Source organism: Ambystoma mexicanum, chromosome 3q (assembly GCF_040938575.1).
Source record: "Ambystoma mexicanum isolate Mex_15411 chromosome 3q, UKY_AmexF1_1, whole genome shotgun sequence".
In the NCBI taxonomy this organism is placed as follows: domain Eukaryota; kingdom Metazoa; phylum Chordata; class Amphibia; order Caudata; family Ambystomatidae; genus Ambystoma; species Ambystoma mexicanum.
In genome coordinates this window covers 3,518,272-3,535,120 of record NC_090926.1, presented here as the reverse complement: position 1 = coordinate 3,535,120, position 16,849 = coordinate 3,518,272, and the positions used below count along the sequence as shown (strand labels likewise).

At 45.1% G+C, this 16,849-nt stretch overlaps 1 protein-coding gene across 3 annotated transcripts in view; it reads right to left on the bottom strand.

The window, feature by feature from the left end:
- Nucleotides 1-1,393: 1,393 nt before the first annotated feature.
- ADSL (adenylosuccinate lyase) overlaps nucleotides 1,394-16,849 on the bottom strand; it is a 262,886-nt gene continuing 247,430 nt past the window's right edge. For all 3 annotated transcript variants that reach the window (XM_069652920.1, XM_069652919.1, XM_069652918.1), the window contains 4 exons: nucleotides 7,754-7,844; nucleotides 6,624-6,713; nucleotides 1,647-1,823; nucleotides 1,394-1,534 (listed from right to left, as the gene is read on the bottom strand). In XM_069652920.1, coding sequence (XP_069509021.1) covers nucleotides 1,448-1,534; nucleotides 1,647-1,823; nucleotides 6,624-6,713; nucleotides 7,754-7,844 — 445 coding nt within the window. In that variant the 3' untranslated portion in view covers nucleotides 1,394-1,447. The remainder of the gene's footprint in view (nucleotides 1,535-1,646; nucleotides 1,824-6,623; nucleotides 6,714-7,753; nucleotides 7,845-16,849) is intronic.

Below are 16,849 nucleotides of genomic sequence, written 5' to 3'. Positions count from 1 at the left end.
TTGAAGACGTTCTGCAGCTGGCATCCAGGGCAGACCCTGAACAGCTTTCCGGGCGTCGAGCTTCCCTTCTCCTGGGCCATGACCGGGCCTGAGAAACTTCTGGAGTCTTCCAAAAGCGTAGCTCGACGAAATCTTCACCCTTGAGGGGCGCAGACGAATCCGACACGGGTCCCCGTTGATCGGATGGAGAGTCGGTGGAGCTTGAGGCTCTTTTGACCGAAAAAATGAAGTTTTTGAGCAAAAACGTGAAAAAAATAGCACTAACGCTCGAGAGCAATAGCACGAGGATCCCAACACATGAACGTGCGGTAAAAATCTGAAGATGGCTGCCAAAGGCGGTGCTTAGGTAGAGGGCAGTCATTGGCTGTGGTCAGTATGACACAGAGACCAGTGATTGGTTATTGCTACGAAAGACAGATCAGAAACGAAACTGATACTGTTTTTTTCTTTACTGAGGATTACCAGCCTGACGACGGGGAATATTCATGAGCATGTGAATCCATGCCAGACCCCATGCTGGAGAAATCTATTTTACTTTTATTTTCTTTCTTTTAAATGAAATGAGGATAAACAGAAAAGCATTGTTTGTTGGATGGAGTATGAAATCAAATGTTATTCTAGGATATATATCTATATTGTAATAAGTTTGCCCTGAAGGAGCTCTCAAGTGGTCAATCATTTTTTTAAAGTGAAAATGTTAATAGGTTTTTGTGCATCTGAAAAGCAAATCTGCGTCAGGAAAAGCTGAGCGCAACCTGAGCTATGGCTATAAAGGCATGTTGGGCCAAAGGGCCGTTAGGGTGGGTGTTGCTCCTCAAGCTTCAGTCTGTCTACGCCACTGAGAAAACCTGTGTGTCACTATCAACGGACTGAAAAACAAATGGCATGGTCTTTATTTTATCAAGCTTCTAACAACTCTCAATGCTGGATATACAGCTAGATATCATTTGATCAAACGGTTTTTGTTTCCCCATCTTTCCAGTTATTCAGCTTAACATCCCACGCAATTATGAACCCATGACAAGCACAGGTGCCGATATAACCTTTCTCAGCCCATGGTTATTTATTGTGCATGGTGTATAGACAACATTTAGTATTTTTAAACCTGCAAATCTTAATGGTGCCTAGATTTGTTCTTAAGGGTTCACCAAACACTGTAAAAGAAACTGCCTTAGTGCTTTCATCCAACAAAGTTCACATCTCTTCAAATTTAAAAGACTCACAGTTTGGTTCTATAAGGAGTGTCATCACCCAATAACCGGCACCATGATTTTCTTCTAGTTCGGTTGCTTCATAACTACCACAAAAGGTGGCACATGAATGGATTACCGGTTCATATTGTAAAGCAAAAAATAATGAACAGAATTGAAATTAAGACAAACAATCTGAGGGGTGGTGTGCCAATTCATATATTTATTTTCAAAATAAATGAAACTTCGTCTTGGATCTATAGCTCCAGCTCCACTTTCACGTCAATCATTCCCTGGTATGAGGCGAGCATGGGGTAGACCTCTTCTTTTAGGAAATGAGCGACCTAGTGAAAGAGGAGTACAGTTAGTTCAATCGATCTTTGCAAGCTACTGTTTAGTCTTGCTCATATTCTGGGTCTTTGTGTTCCCATACCCAGAAGGTAGCTTTCTCCTCACCTGTTGAGGTGCCCGCCCTGTGAATGTTTTCGGGTCCAAAAGGCTGTCAAGCTGACCAAGGATGGGTGTAAAGTAGGGGTCAGCACGGATTCGGGCGATGAGGTCATTATCACCACCTCCTTGCTTCACCAGAGAGGCAGCTTCCTGAGAGAGCACACGTATACGCTCATGGCAGTCCTGAGAAACATGGAGTAAAGGGGTAAGAGGAATATGGTAGAAAAGCAAGCCAGAAAACGCAATGAGTGGGAAATAAAGATGAGCGAGCAGGAAAACACAGCATTTCAAGAGTGTCTTTATCAACAGTCTTCCTCCATCTTCAGTGAACAGAAGCATGCAGCAGACCTATTTTTTGCTTGGGATAACAGTAACATTCAAAAGTAGGCACAGGGAGGCTTCGCCTTATTTGTAATTCCCTTATTTCTCAACCATTGTACCATGCTTTACTGCATTCCATAGATCCAAGTTGTAGAGAGAACATCTGCCTATTCAAAGAAATTGACAGGACAGCTCAGCCAACACGTAACTGAATCCTCCTTAGCGAAGGCAATTCTGCCCCAGAAAACCACTTCACAACAAGTAAACATTCTGTCATTTTATGCCGGCTACACTAACTAAAACCAATAACTATGCAACTAGGAAGTGACAGAGGAGTGCAGCAAGCATGGCACAAACAGATGCTTTGGTTATGATCTTCCCATTACATAATCTGGAGTAGATCTGGGCAAGCCCAAACATTTATAGGAAGAGCCAAGCCAGAGGAGAGTCTTAAGTCTGGCTTGCCCCCCAAGAGCCAAGGCTCCACCAAAGTCATTGGAAAGAAGTGTGCTAAATATAAAGCCTAGGATTTGTAAATAGCAGTAGTGTGCGAATCGTGTTTTATTTATCAACATAACAGGTTATGAGAAAGGTCACATTTTCAAGACTGGTTAACATACATCATTACCATTGCCATTGCCATTAACCACTCGTGCTGAAAACGCATTCATGCCAGCAGAGCACTGTCCTCATACACTCTGGCTAACTTGTTGCATTAAATGGAGTGGCATGTGCACTTACTAGGTGGCTTATTACAATTAAAACTGCAAAAGTACCATAATGGCAGAGCTCATCTAGGTTCCGGACTTTGGGTTGGGTTGAGTCCCAGGGATTTTTGTGATATTGCAGGTTTGCGTGGACAGAGGACATTCTGAGCTACATTTCCTAAAAATACACCTGAAAAGTACTGCATTTTTGCCTTTGGTGCATCTTTATAATCTTGATTGAGATTATCTATTTGGGTGGGAGAAGAAAAGACTAACACCCCTCTACAATCAATCCAAATTGCACCAATTCATGTCTCTGAAATCACACTCAATTCTCACAGTGAGGCAAATCCAAAAGTTCCCAGGCATAAGTATTGGTATGAAGGAATATATATGAAAGGGCCACAGCAAGAAAGGGGCGATTAAAGGGTACTTAATGAAAAATGAAATCAAGAATACTCATCCGACCCTCCAAACTAGGGTCCCTGGAGGAGTAGTCAAAGGGTCCACATTTCAACGTTGATGGGTTGAGATGTATGTAGCAACCACAGATGGCTGAGCCATTGTAAAAAAAGGTGCATCAATTATGCAGCACGGTATTCAGTACCTAACAAAGATGATATAAATTAAAGATGCTGTAGTTACCTTCATCATTATACTATACAATAGTCTTCTATAGACTAATATTAAAGAGTATTGTTCAATTACACAGCACTGTCACAGACTGGATGGGATCTGAGTGATTCAGTAATATCACTTTTATACAGTGCATCATACCAGATTATTTCTACTTCTAAGTGCTGTAATAATCAGTGTTATTACTAACCAATGTAATGGCTCCCATTTTATCAACTTCTGAAGAATAAATGGCTGAATAGCCTTGCTGGAATTTAAACCTCAATGGGTTTGAGATGTGTGATCCGTTCATAACCAGTTTATCTATCCTAGCATCCTTACATGTGCATAAATTCACAGTGGAGGTTCGGTCCTTCTAGACTGGCACCAAGGACAATTGGACAGTCTCTCAGAAACTACCGCAAATTAAAAAACTCAGAATGTGTTTTTAAGGTGACGTGCATTTCAGTGGGACTAGACGGGAGCACAGAAGCAGTGCTGGCTTTTGCAGAGATTAGTGTCTGGAGAGTACTTCCGACACTAATGTGTAACAGGCTCAGAGCACTCACGTGGGTGCTTCTAGATAATTTTAGGATCTGACATTTTGAAATGCTAAAAGAAAAAGCCATTTCTATGCCAGTTTGAGGGATAGAAATGTGCTGCTGTCACACTTAAATAAAAAATTCAAGATATGGTCAAGAATGACCATGTTATGCAATACACCTCGCCCTGTGCCTGTTCCAAACATATATTGTGCATTTAATTCAGCTTCACAGGATTGCACATGGCTGCCTGCAAATGTCTTTCCCAATGTGCCCATGCTGCGTTTACCCATCATATTTCATGCAATGTAAAAGCATATAATAAAGCAGAAGCACTATAAATAAAAGCAGCTTGTTTTGGACAAAACAATGCCAATAAAGATTACAATCTAGGGACAGGTTTCAAATCGGTGATATTATTTTGTATCAATTCAATGAGTTATAGCAGAGTCTTTTCCAATAAAGATTTTTTAGAACAGGTTTTACATTGAGATTAGATTTTATTCTGAGATTAGGGTTTCCTGCAGCCTGGTCTGGTGCCATTACAAGACAAATTAACTCAAACCTCAATGAGGCAACTTTAATCGACCTCTTTTTTTTTTAACGTCTTTTGTATGTTTCCCTCAATGTCTGAATTGTATTCTGTCTGTGCTCATGCCTTTTGTGTCTCCCGCTTATCTGTTCCTCCTCCTGGTCTTTCCTTTATCTAGCCCTCTGCTCCCTAGACGCTCCAACTTCCTTTTCTTTCTCAGTCATTTCCCGGCAGGGGCGTTGCTAGGGGGGGGGGGGCTAAGGGGGCTATAGCCCCTGATCTTTTGGTTGTAGCCCCGGATAGAATCTCAGGAGCTACAGCCAAAAGACTAGCTAGCCCCCAGTGCCAACAGTTCCGACATCAGCTTAGCCCCGGGTCTTTTCCAGACCTAGCAACTCCCCTGTTTCCCGGTCTGTTTCTTTTGCCTCAGTTCCAGCTACCACCTCTGGTAAGTACAGCACGCTTAATATTTGGCTTGGAGCTTGTATGGTTCTTACTTTCCAGAAGGCCTAGAGCAGAGCCAGTTCCAGACATTTGGCTCGCGCCAGGACTGAGCCCCCATTGGCTTGCCCACCACTAGTACGGGAAAGACATTTGTTCACATATGAACGGCTCCACCAACCAAAGCATGAATTGTACAGTGAAACAATTTATTTTGAGTTAACATATTTTAAGGGCCCTGCCTTTGGCACTGCTCTTAGGCAAAATGCTGAAACATAAGACGGATTTTCAGAATCAGCCCAATGGACAAATTCTGAGAGGCCCCTATTCGGATGAACAGTGACGAATACCAAAGTCTAGCTAATCTCTACCTGGGTAGTGTAGCTTAACAGCAAAGCTCAGACCTGTAAGGGTGTGAGAGTGGTGAAGGGACTAGTTAAGCGCACACAATACATGCGAGACAGAATGTCCAACATTAAAAGTTATTTATTTAGGACAACTCATCAATTAAAAACCACAGGCAACACAAACATTCCCTACCTATATACACGCATTCACCTTGGTGTGTTCTGCTAACAGCACCAAGACTTTACTTTTACATACTTAAAATTCCTTTTCAGTATACTATAAGTTTAGCAACACAGGTGAATAAAGAAACGGAACCAGTTAAAGTAATCAATACTGTGAGAATAAGTTGAGAAGATAGCAAACCCCATACAAACCATTAGAATTTAGATTCTAACCTTACCATTTCCTTCCCTAACTAGAAAAGAAGGGGCCTAGTCCATCTCGAGTGTCAGGTCCCAAAACAAGTCTTTTCACGAGACTAGGAGGCAGTTTTGGAAAATTGAACAAGTGTTGGCTCCAACAAGTTGTTTTAAGTGTTTCAAGGTTTACCAAAAACAAGGAGTACATTCTTTAATAGACCCTCTCCGAATCCAGCCACCTTAGGGGAGACCCACGGGGAGGATACAAGGCCAGAACACTACCATTCAAGGTTAGGCAAAGGAGAGATGGGTTTGGACTAGATGTCCATAAAACCCTTTGGAGATTGGAATGGGACAGGTAGGTTTATTCAACCCCTGTACACCTATAGCGGTCCTTGAGTGAATTGGAGTTCCTGAAATCGGTGGGTCTTCTGGATTCGTGCCTTGGTTCCGTTGAAGGAAGCCCAGGTGATTATTTTTGGTGTGGCAAAATCGTGGCTCCAGACACTGGACAGCTGGGCATCCAGGACATGCCGACTATGTGCACACTACTCTGGGTGTCCTCCTCAGCAGACACTCAGGACACGATGCAGACAGTGAGCAGTGACATCCACTTGCAGAAAATTATGGCAGGCAAGCTGCAAGGTGGAAACGAAGAAGCTGGGCCAGCAAGGCATCTCTTCAGTGTAGAGAGCTGCAACTTCGGGGAGACACTTATTGTACCATAAGTGGGGGCTCTGCAGAGTTATATGGCTCAACTAGGGACATCACCAGTACAGTGAAGTAGTCCAGGACTAAGTCTGGCTATCCCACAGGATGGTTCAGAGACTCTAGCATTTCCAATGGCTAGATCTTGAGAGTAGAGGTCTGGACTGGTTTTCCCCATATGATGTGTCCAGGATGGGCTGGTGGCAGTGGATCATTTTGTAGCATTTTCTATTATTATACTCTTGTGCACTTTTGAAACAGCTTAATACTTAGAGTACCATACATTGTAAAATGGCTGCACCACACGATTTGCGCCTGTCCTTTGGCCATCTTGTAGTTTGACCTTCCTGCCCTGCGTGGTTGTGTCAGACAAACACTGAATTAGGAACAAGCCGGGCTATGTTACTCACCTGTCTATTGCCTCCCGATTTCACCATGGCCATGATAACATTTTCAGTAGCCATGAAGGGCAGCTCCTGGCGGATTCGACGCTCAATGACCTACGGAGGTAAGGAGAATAGTGATGTTAAACATTGGGTGTTTTATACCTGAATGCACACAGACACACATTTCTGCCAATTCACCTCAATCCTGACCACCTGTATTCTCATCTATTTCAGTACTGGCACTCCGTTTTGCCAATGGACCTCTTGATGCCTTAGATGCAACATAAATAATTCTGAGGCACCTAAATCCTGACCACCTCTACTTTCCCTACACTGAGACCCACAGAGCTCTGCCAAAACATCTCAATCCTAAAAACGCATCCAGACAGCTATTGCAGTACTGAAATTGGCCCAAAGCTCAATTCATCCACCCCAATTCAGAGCTGTAGACATACTGCTATATCAGTGCTAAGAGGCGCATACGAAACTGCATACCTCGCCTCACCCTGACATGCAGAATCCACCAATAGGAATACAACACCGCTCTAGCAATTCATCACAACCCTAACCAATACCATCACCACAAATGCAGGAATTAAAATCCAGGGTCTGACAATTAATCAGACTCTAGATCAACAGATTTTTATAGAGTGCAAGAACTCGCACACTGCCCTAATAATGCATTTCAATGCTGACCTGCAGCAAACTCTGCCACGTGGCCTCATATGAGCGACATCTTCAGCTAGTAAAAGCATTTTAGTCAAAGTACTTAACAGAAAAATGAAACTGCAATTTCAAAAACAGAAGGTTGCTTTGCTAAAAAGCGCTTAACTGTCAAAATGTTGCACGAGAAAGGACTTGTCAACTATCTGGGACCTGCGGCTGCATTCCCTAAAGTGCCAGAACTGATGGCAACAGGCCTGTGTTCAGCCATCTCCATCCTGACCTAACACTCTTCCAGAACGAAAGTCCACACATGGCTATGACAATACACCACCACAGTGCCCTACTGTATTTCTGGTGTGGAAGTCCTTATGTGTCAATGCACCTGAATCATGACCAGAGTCCCATTAGTTGTTGCAATTCTGGATTCCCTTCTCTCCCCCATCCCTGCTGCCACCTTGTCACCTCAACCTGACAATAGCAGTTCTCACCTTGGGGTACACCACCAGTCCCTCGCTTATGTTCTGCAGAGTGCTTAGAACGATATCCGCCGTCAGGAACGCTTCCGCCAAACAGATGCGCCTGGAGACAGAGGCAGCTGTAAGCGCCACATGTATAAAGCAGCAACACAAGCTATTCATGCAAGCACATAAACCCAACTATGCCCATTTGCCCTCCCCAAAACAAATTCATTCATCAGAGGCCTGGCAAACTCACTCACTAGAGATCATGTTGTGAATGCCCCAGAGGAACAGGGAGCATTGTGTTACCTCTGTGCTGAACAGGACACACCGGCGTGTTCTGCTATCTGCAACAACTCGCCCTACCACTTGTGGTCCCACAAATGCTTTTCCCTGACCACCCCCACCTCCCCTCCCTTAATGATCTGTGATTGCTAACAGCCTTTAGAGCGGATGAGTGCAACTTTCAGTTACTGAATTTTTACAGTGGATATTTCTGAAATGTTCAAGCGTGCAGGGCAGTGAAGGAGGGGAGACGGAGGGCGGTATAAGTGTGGGATGGACAGCAGAGGTTTATGGCCAGGAATGCAGTATTACGCACACGAATGATTGCAAACCTAGCGTGCTCTCCTCTCAGGATGTTCCCAGTCCGCCAAGCCTTTCCTTTCTCTGCTTCCAACCACTTTTCCTTTTGAGAAGAAAAAAGGCACCAGCCACATTGGTATGGGGTTACAGACCAAAGGACCCCCTGGCATAAAGCAGCATTCAGGCGATAAAAGTGGAAGCGTAAGGTATACTACCAGGTTTTCTGCTAAGGGATAGTGTTCCATTTGGCCTGCGTATTCGTATCACATCTGAGAATTCAAACTTGCTTTCTGCTCAAAATACCGGATCCTCGTCTTCGAACCCTGCACATTTCACTCCGGCCATTCCCTTAGTAATTTGTTGTTAACTTGATGCAAGATGAAAATCTATTTTTATAGAATTCCTGGCCTGCAACGTTTGTACTTCGTAGTGTTATTAATGAACTTGCAATGAAGTTCACTTAGAATATTCTAGGATTTTCATGTGCGTTTGTGCCGCCCGTTAGGTAACATTATCCTAATAATGATAAATCTTCCTGACCGATGTCAACCCCAGAACATTTTGCTTGGACTGGTAACTTTTACCTTGTCCCAAGGTGACAGGGAATATTTTTCCACTCTCAACTAGTCTTTTACGGGTTACCTTTTTATGTCTCTCCATAATGTATGGTTCAAGTTATGGTTTCCTACAACTTTTGGGCTTAGGCTGGGTTGCCCCTTTGGGCTCCCCTGCTAATTTCTCATTCCTTTGCTTGGGTGAGCTACTGTTCCCAAGTAGTAAGGAGGTATGTTCATCCCCTTTACATCATGTTCAAGTGAGCCAGCACACCCCACATTAGGTTGAGTGCTGGGAGATACAATGTATCCCCTTTTTTACCTACCAGGTAACATTGTGTTACAATTGCGAGTTTACATGAATGGCTGGTGGCAGTGGTGTTACCTTTATGACTTTTAGTCTTTATAACTCACAGGCTGTTAATTCAGCTCCAGTAATGCACATAAGGTCTGCCATTTTGCTAAAATGGTGGGCGGCTCCTTTATTTTGGCCATTTCTTGTGTGCTTGCCATTTGAGGTCTTCCCCTGCCATTCTAGGTGGGAACGACCTCAGTAGAAGTTTTGTCTTTGGCTGGAATGCTTTGGATTCCCCACCCTGTGTCTGAGAAGGCAGGAAGCGAGGGAGGAGTCCAAAACTCTGCAGCCCTTTGTCTTTCACCTTGCCTGAAAGGACCCAACTCCCAGTGGGGGGCTGGCTGTCCTTATTGGTCAGCCAGTCTGCCCCTTTCTGTAAAATGCAGGGAGAGAATGCAGAGGTTGTGCTGTAGTTCCTGTTAAATACTCCGAACCTGGAAGTTGCTGACAAGTCAACCAATGGAGCTGAAACCAAAGAGGAAGATGGAGATAGCGAATTCCAGTGACCATAGAGTCTGCTGTGTAACCGTAGCCTGCTGTTAACCCTCCTTCCAAGCGACCTGGGGGTTCCATAGACGACCCCGACCCAGCGCCTCTTGAGATCCACTATACTCGAGACGACCTGCATTTTCAGCCATCCCACGTTATGCTTCGAACTTGCCGGGCTGCAATACACCAATACCCTGGGACCTCGAGCTGTCGTGCGGTGCACAATCTTGCTGAAAATTTGGGGGCATTCTGCTGGACCTCCAGAGACTTGATTTGAGTCCTTCAAGTCCCCTCACCAGAGTGCTGGACCAGATTAGGGAAGAGTATACAACCAACGATATTCAGGCTTCTCCTGGCTCCTGAAAACAGGCAACAAAACCACAGAGCCGCGACCAGCCACGAAGAACCTCTTGCCTTGAGACTTCTCCACTGAACCCTGCTGCAAATTTCCTTCCAGTGTCCGACTTTACAAGGAATTAATCAATCGGGTTTTTGGCTGCAGATCCTGAAGCTGTCCAGCTGCACACTCTTCTTCTGTGATGAGGTACTGTGTTGGCTGGGGTATTACTTACCTTAAGCCTTTTGTGATTCCTGTGAAGCTTTAAAGGCGATTCATGTGATTGGGAGTCCTCTCATCCAGTTCACCCAGGTCCATTGCTGAAGTCCCTGGAACCTTTCTGGGACTCTAAACTAGTTTGAACAGCTTTCCTCAGGAACTCAGACTTTTGCTACATCTGTGCTGATCCTGACTTGTCTGTTGGGCACTAGAGACCTAGTGAACCCTGTTAGGCAAGGTTTGTATGCAGTACCCTCTGGCACCACTAGACAACTCTGACTACAGGTATAGGAAACCCAACCTTTGGTATAAGCTTGTACTATACAGTTTTGGTAGCGTGTTGAGCAGCCAGGCTCATCTCAAGAGGGTCAATGTGAGCTGTAGTGGAGTTACAGAGATTCACAGTAACAGGTATTCAAATAAGCTCTTACACTCAAATTAATCCTTGTTTATGCAAGAAACCTTATCAGTCAGTCAGAATAAGCCTTCTTCAGAAGGGAGCAATATAATAGTAACACAAATACACTTCAATACTGTACGCTCTTAGTTTCTAAATCAGTAAAGACCCTTTTTGATGGCCCACAGACACAACCTACACCCACAGATGACTTCAAGAACTAGGGTGCTGGGGACGAACAAGTTACTTACCAACTATAACGTTCTTTCGACTGGATTTTCCTCCCACGTATTCCTCATCTTATGATATATACGTATCAAGCCAACTTCGCTGCTTCAGAAAACTTTTTTCTCGGCAGAGGGCGCTGTGCACAAGGTCATGGCGTCGATGTCCCTCGACCTGCTCCATACTGTGTCAACGTCACCATCAGGATAAATAGCTTTTGCAGCGCCCGTTGGCTTCAGTTCTGTTTTTTCGAGGAACACCCTGGAGTGCCTCATGACTGATGGACTCTTCGTGAGAGGAAAGTGCAAGTAACGTAAACTGTACTGTGGGGTAGGATGGGAGGAGCGATGAGAAATACGTGGGAGGAACATCCAGTCGAAAGAATGTTACAGTTGGTAAGTAACTTGTTCTTCGATTTGATTGTGTCCTCCCACGTATTCCTCATCTTATGATAGAGTCCCATAGCAGTGGTAATTTTGGAGGTGGGAGTACTAGTTATTCTTCTCATGGCGGAATGGAGTACCGCTTTGGCAAATCAACCTTCATTGGAAGAAGAGGCATTTTAGCAATAATGCTTGATGAAGGTATGCATTGATGCCCATGTGGCAGCTGAACAAATATCTGCTGCAGGGACTCCCTTCTTCAGAGCTGCAGAAGTAGCCATCCCCCCTAGTGGAATGGGCTCGAAGCCCATTCGTTGCGTCCTTTCCCGCCAATCTGTAGCACTCAATTATAGCCAGAATGATCCAGCGGGATATAGTCTGTTGTCACAGCTAATCCCAATTTATGACCCGTATAACCTACAAAAAGTTGGTCATTTTGACGTAATTTTGACATTCTTGAAATGTAAAAATGGAAAGCCCTTTTGGGGTCCAGTCTATGCAGTCTCTCCTCTTCTTTACCCAAATGAGGAGGATAGAATGTTGGTGATATGATTTTTTTGTGACAAGTGGAAGTCAAACTACTTTTGTGAAAAAAAGAGCATTTAACCTTAAGAACCACTTTGTCTTTGTAAAAAGTAGTATATGGAGGTTTACATGAGAGAGCCTGTAGTTCAGTAACCCTGCGGGCTGATGTTAAGGCCACAAGAAGGACAGTCTTTAATGTTAGAAGCCTCAAAGGACAGGAGTGCAGAGGCTCAAAAGGTATACAGGTTAGACACACAAGTACTAGATTTAAATCCCAAATTGGGACATGAAAGGGGACTCGAGGGTACACATTAGTAAGCCCTTTCAGCAATTGAATTATTAATGAAATTTTGAAGTAAGAAACCTCTTACGAGGAGTGCTTGAAAATGGACAGCGCAGCTAGGTATCCTTTAATTGTTCCGATCTTGGGCCCCAGATTGGCTAGATGCAATAGGAAAGAGAGCACCATTGGCGTGCCTCATTGAAAAGGGTCCACATCCTTAACTTTGCACCAGTTACTGAACTTGTTCCAACGACACCGGTACAAAGATTTTGTTGCTGGCCTTCTGGCTGAAAGCAAAATCTCCATTATGTCATCCGGAAGATCCCAATCCTTGAATCTCAACCTCTCAGAAACCATGTGTGAAGGTTGAGTGTTTTAACCTCTGGATGGAGAAGCCGACCTTCCTCTTGCGAGATGAGATTCTCTCTTTGCGGAGGACGTATTGGAGGGCAGATGGACCGGGTACCACGTCATCCTGGACCAATCTGGGGCAATTAGGATCATGGTTTTCCTGAACTTTCTCAATCTCCCGATTACTTGATGAATCACGGGGACTGGAGGAAACGCATACAGAAGTGGAAACTTCCAGTCCACCACAAACGCGTCTCCTAGAGCTCCTCTCTGAGGAAATTCCCTTGAGCAGTACTGTTCGCACTTCCGGTTGACCGTGGTTGCGAACAGATCCACTGGAGGGGCTCCCCAAAAGGGCAAAGATCTCCAGAAGGACTTCCTGAGCTAGTTCCTACTTGTGGGAGACTGTGCTCTGCCTGCTTAGAGCGTGTGCCGCCGTGTTCTGCTCTCCGGCTAGATGAACTGCCGATTCAGAGATTCCCTCTCGTATTGCCCAGAACCAGAGCTGAATTGCCTCTCTGCACAACGGCATTGATCCTACGCCTCCTCTCTTGTTGAGATAGTACATGGCCACTGTGATGTCCGTCATTATCAGGCATTCTATCCCTGTACAGAGGGCAGGAAGGCCTTCAGCGCTAGTCTGATTGCCCTTAGCTCCAATACGTTGATGTGTAGTTTGGACTTGAGTGAGACCAACGACCGCTGATTATCAGATCGTTGGTGTGGGCTCCCTAACCCTTGAGTGAGGCGTCCGTTACTACGGTTATCTCCGGCCATGGTTGGCAAAAAGATTCTCCCTTGAGGATGTTGTCTTTGCAAGCCCGCCATAGTAGATCCCAATTGCACTCGGGACTTGCAGAAGATTCGACATACTCCCCGGGAATTGGGACCACGGAGTTCTGAGGACCCATTGGAGAGGTCGCATGCTCAGTCGAGCCTGTGGCACCAGAAAAATGTAGGATGCAATGAGGCCGAGCAACCTCAGAAAATAGAAGGCCGGCAGGTGCTGGGCATTCTGGAACTTTGATACCATCTGCAGAATGTGGAGAGCTCTCACCTCAGGAGGGGAGGCTTTGCCCGAGGAAGTATCCAAAACTGCTCCAATAAACTGGAGCTGTTGGGATGGTGGGTATGTGAGACTTCTTGAACTTGAGGGAGAAGCCCAGTTTGTGAAGGAAGTGGCAGGTGATCGCCAGATGTTCCTGAGCTTGTTCGGGAGAACACGCTCTGATCAACCAATCGTCCAGTTAGGGGTAGACGTGAATCCCCCTCTGAGACTCGCTGCCACAACCGCCATCAGATTGGTGAAAACCCTCGGGGTGGAGCTCAGCCCGAATGGCAGAACTCAAAACTGAAAGTGTGAATCGCGAGCCTCAGGTGCTCTGTGCCTGGGATGGATTGGCACATGACCGTAAGCATCCTGAAGGTCCAATGATACCAACCAGTCTTGGAGTTGGAGAGCCTGAAGGATCCAAGAAAGGGTTACCATCTTGAACTTGTCCTTCCTGAGGAACTTGTTCAAGTTTCTTAAGTCCAAGATGGGTCTCAATCCTCTGTCCTTCTTTCAAATGAGAAAGTAAGGGGAGTACCAACCCTTGTTCCTCTCCTCTAGAGGTACCTGTTCTATAACTCCTTGCTCTAGCAGGGTTAAAATTTCCTTCAACAGGAGCGGATCTGGAATCTTGACAGAGTTGGTTCCAGGTGGATGGTCCTGAGGCCTTTTTAGGAAGGGAAGGCATTAACCTTGAGCTACTGTCTCCAGTGCCCAAGCATCTGAAGTAATGCCCCACCATTCTTTCAGATGCTGAGGGATTCTGCCTCCCACTGGGGTTTTGTATGATAAGGCCTCCGAGTGATATGGAGGCAGCTGCAGGAGCAGCTGAGGGCAAAGATGTTTTTCCTGAGACTAGTTTTGCACTTTTACCTCGACCACCACAAGCGACATTTCTCTTGCCTCTTTGAATGGCCTGTCCTCTTCCTCTACCAAAAGAGGAGTAGTAACGGAAAGAACGACCTCTCCAGGAAGATGAGCCCGAATAAGGTTTCTGAGGCTGTCGCACGGAGGTGCTAGGAGATTTATCCGTCGCTTTTGAGGTGTGTAGTGTTTCAAAGCTTTCATCAGCTTTACTACCAAACAGCCTCAGCCATCAAAAGGCACGTTGAGTAGGTTGGCCTGCACATCTGGTGCAAACCCAGACTTACTCAACCACGCAAATCTGTGTAGCACTGTGCTTGCAGCCATGGATCTGCCGATACTATCAGCAGTATCCAGTCCAGACTGGAGACATTCCTCCATTGCCTCCTTTCAGTCTTTGACACTATTCAGGAAGCCTTCCCTTTCCTCGTCTTCCGGAATATGTTCAGCCGCCAAAATGCAGTCCCACAGGGTATGGGTGAACCTGGCCAGGGTACAGCTGACATTAGCTCACTTGAGGGCCATGCTACCCGAGGTAAAGACCTTACGGGCCCAAGCATCCACCTTCGTATCCTCTCTATCCAAGGGAATAGATGGATATGCTGTTTGTCTTGAGGAAGTTGCAGCCCGAATAACCAGACTTTCTGGAGTGAGATGCCTACTTAAATAATCAGGATCAGATCTAGAAGTTCCATACTTCTTTGGAAAATTATTGTTGACTGCAGCAATTGTATCAGGAACTTCCAAGTTTTTTTCTACCGTTCTTTGAAGTGCCTTATCGAAGGGGAGAACTGGATCCTTCTGGGGGCCCTGATCAAGTATATCAGTCATATCATCATGATCAAAAGTGGGTGAAGCTCTACCCCAGCCCATGTATTCAACCACTCTATTCATTAGACTCCTGTACCCTGAATCTGCATGTTGTGCAGGGTCAGGTTTTGCAAACTCCAGCTCAGGTGACGTATCAATGCCACTAGCAGAGTGAAGGGTATCACACAGGTTTCTCATTTTCGATTCTGGATCGATTCATTCTTCTGGGACCTCTCTATTACAATATTGTACTTCAAAAGGAGAAATTTCTTCTTCTTCAGAGCCGCTTTCTTCAAATATAGAAGACAGACTTAAAGAAGTCTGATTTATGGTCTCGAAGGAGTCTTCGAATACACCAATGACGTCTTCAACAAAGGTGTCAAAAACGCTTTTGGCTTCGATGTCGAAGCCGTCGGCGCCGATTGCGTCGACAAAGTATTTATACGGTTGTCGGGGAAAAACTCGATTCTTGAGGAATCTTTGAGGATTTGAAGTCAACTCGAGTCTTTCGAGTTTCACCCTTACTACTGGACTTTTCCACAGTAGTTCCTGACTTCCCTGTGTCGTCCGACGGAGCGACCAGGGTCTGGTTCTTTTGAGGCTTCTTTGAGGGGGTCGAGGCTGCATTCTCAAAGACCTTCATCATCTTCCTTCTAAATTCATCCCATTTTCTTGGGGAAACCGACTTAGTCGGGCATCGTACCAATCCGGTAGACATCTCCGAGGAAGAAGAGGGAGAGCTATGTCTCCTCTTAATCTTTTTTGAAGAGGAAGATGAAGAGCGTCTTGATCTACTGCGTGATCGAGACCTCTTAGAGTGTTTACGACGATCCGATTCTTTCGAATCGCTCGATTTCCTATTTTCTATTTAACAAGGCCTTCGAGGAGACCTTGGAAGCTTCCCGCCCCACCGCCAGTTTACATTTCCTCTCACAAAGGGTCGTCTCCGTCATCGACTGACAGGAGCCACAGTCCCGGTTTGATGGTCTGAATCTAGGCACCAAAGACAAACGTGGTGAGGATCTGTAATCGACATCTTCAATCCGCAGTCGATACATTTTTTGAACCCCATCTTGGGAGTAGAAGGGGTCGAGGAAGACATTTTTTAAAGAAAATGTCAAAGCGTGCCATTCGAGAGCGAAGCAATTGGAAAAACAGAACTGAAGTCAACGGGCGTGGCACAAGCTATTTATACTGATGGTGACAACCTCGCGCACAGCATCCTCTGCGAAGAAAAAACCTTTTTCTGAAGCAGCAAAGCTGGCAGGATAGGAATATCATAAGATGAGGAATACATGGGAGGACACAATCCATTCGAAACGAATATCTTACTGTTGGCATTTAAAATACTCTTAGAAATTGGTAAAAGGCAAACGTTATTAGAACAACAATAGATCACAATATTCTTAAGCAGTGGAATACCTTTAGATCCCTCAAGAAGAGCCATACAATTCAATAGGCTAAGCCAAAGTCAATGGGCAAAAGTCTTGTATAAGATGAAGCACTTCAGGTAAGTAAATGTAAAAGCCTTTGCACAAGTTCTTAGGAGTCTTTGATGAAAAGAAGAATCAAATGTAGGGCCACAAGCTGATTAGACTTGCGAGTTGTAGAAGTTTCAAGCAACTCCACAGCAAGAGATAAGTTCTCTCAGACTTTTTACAGTACCTTAGGAATGAAGAAAAGATGCAGCTGATGACC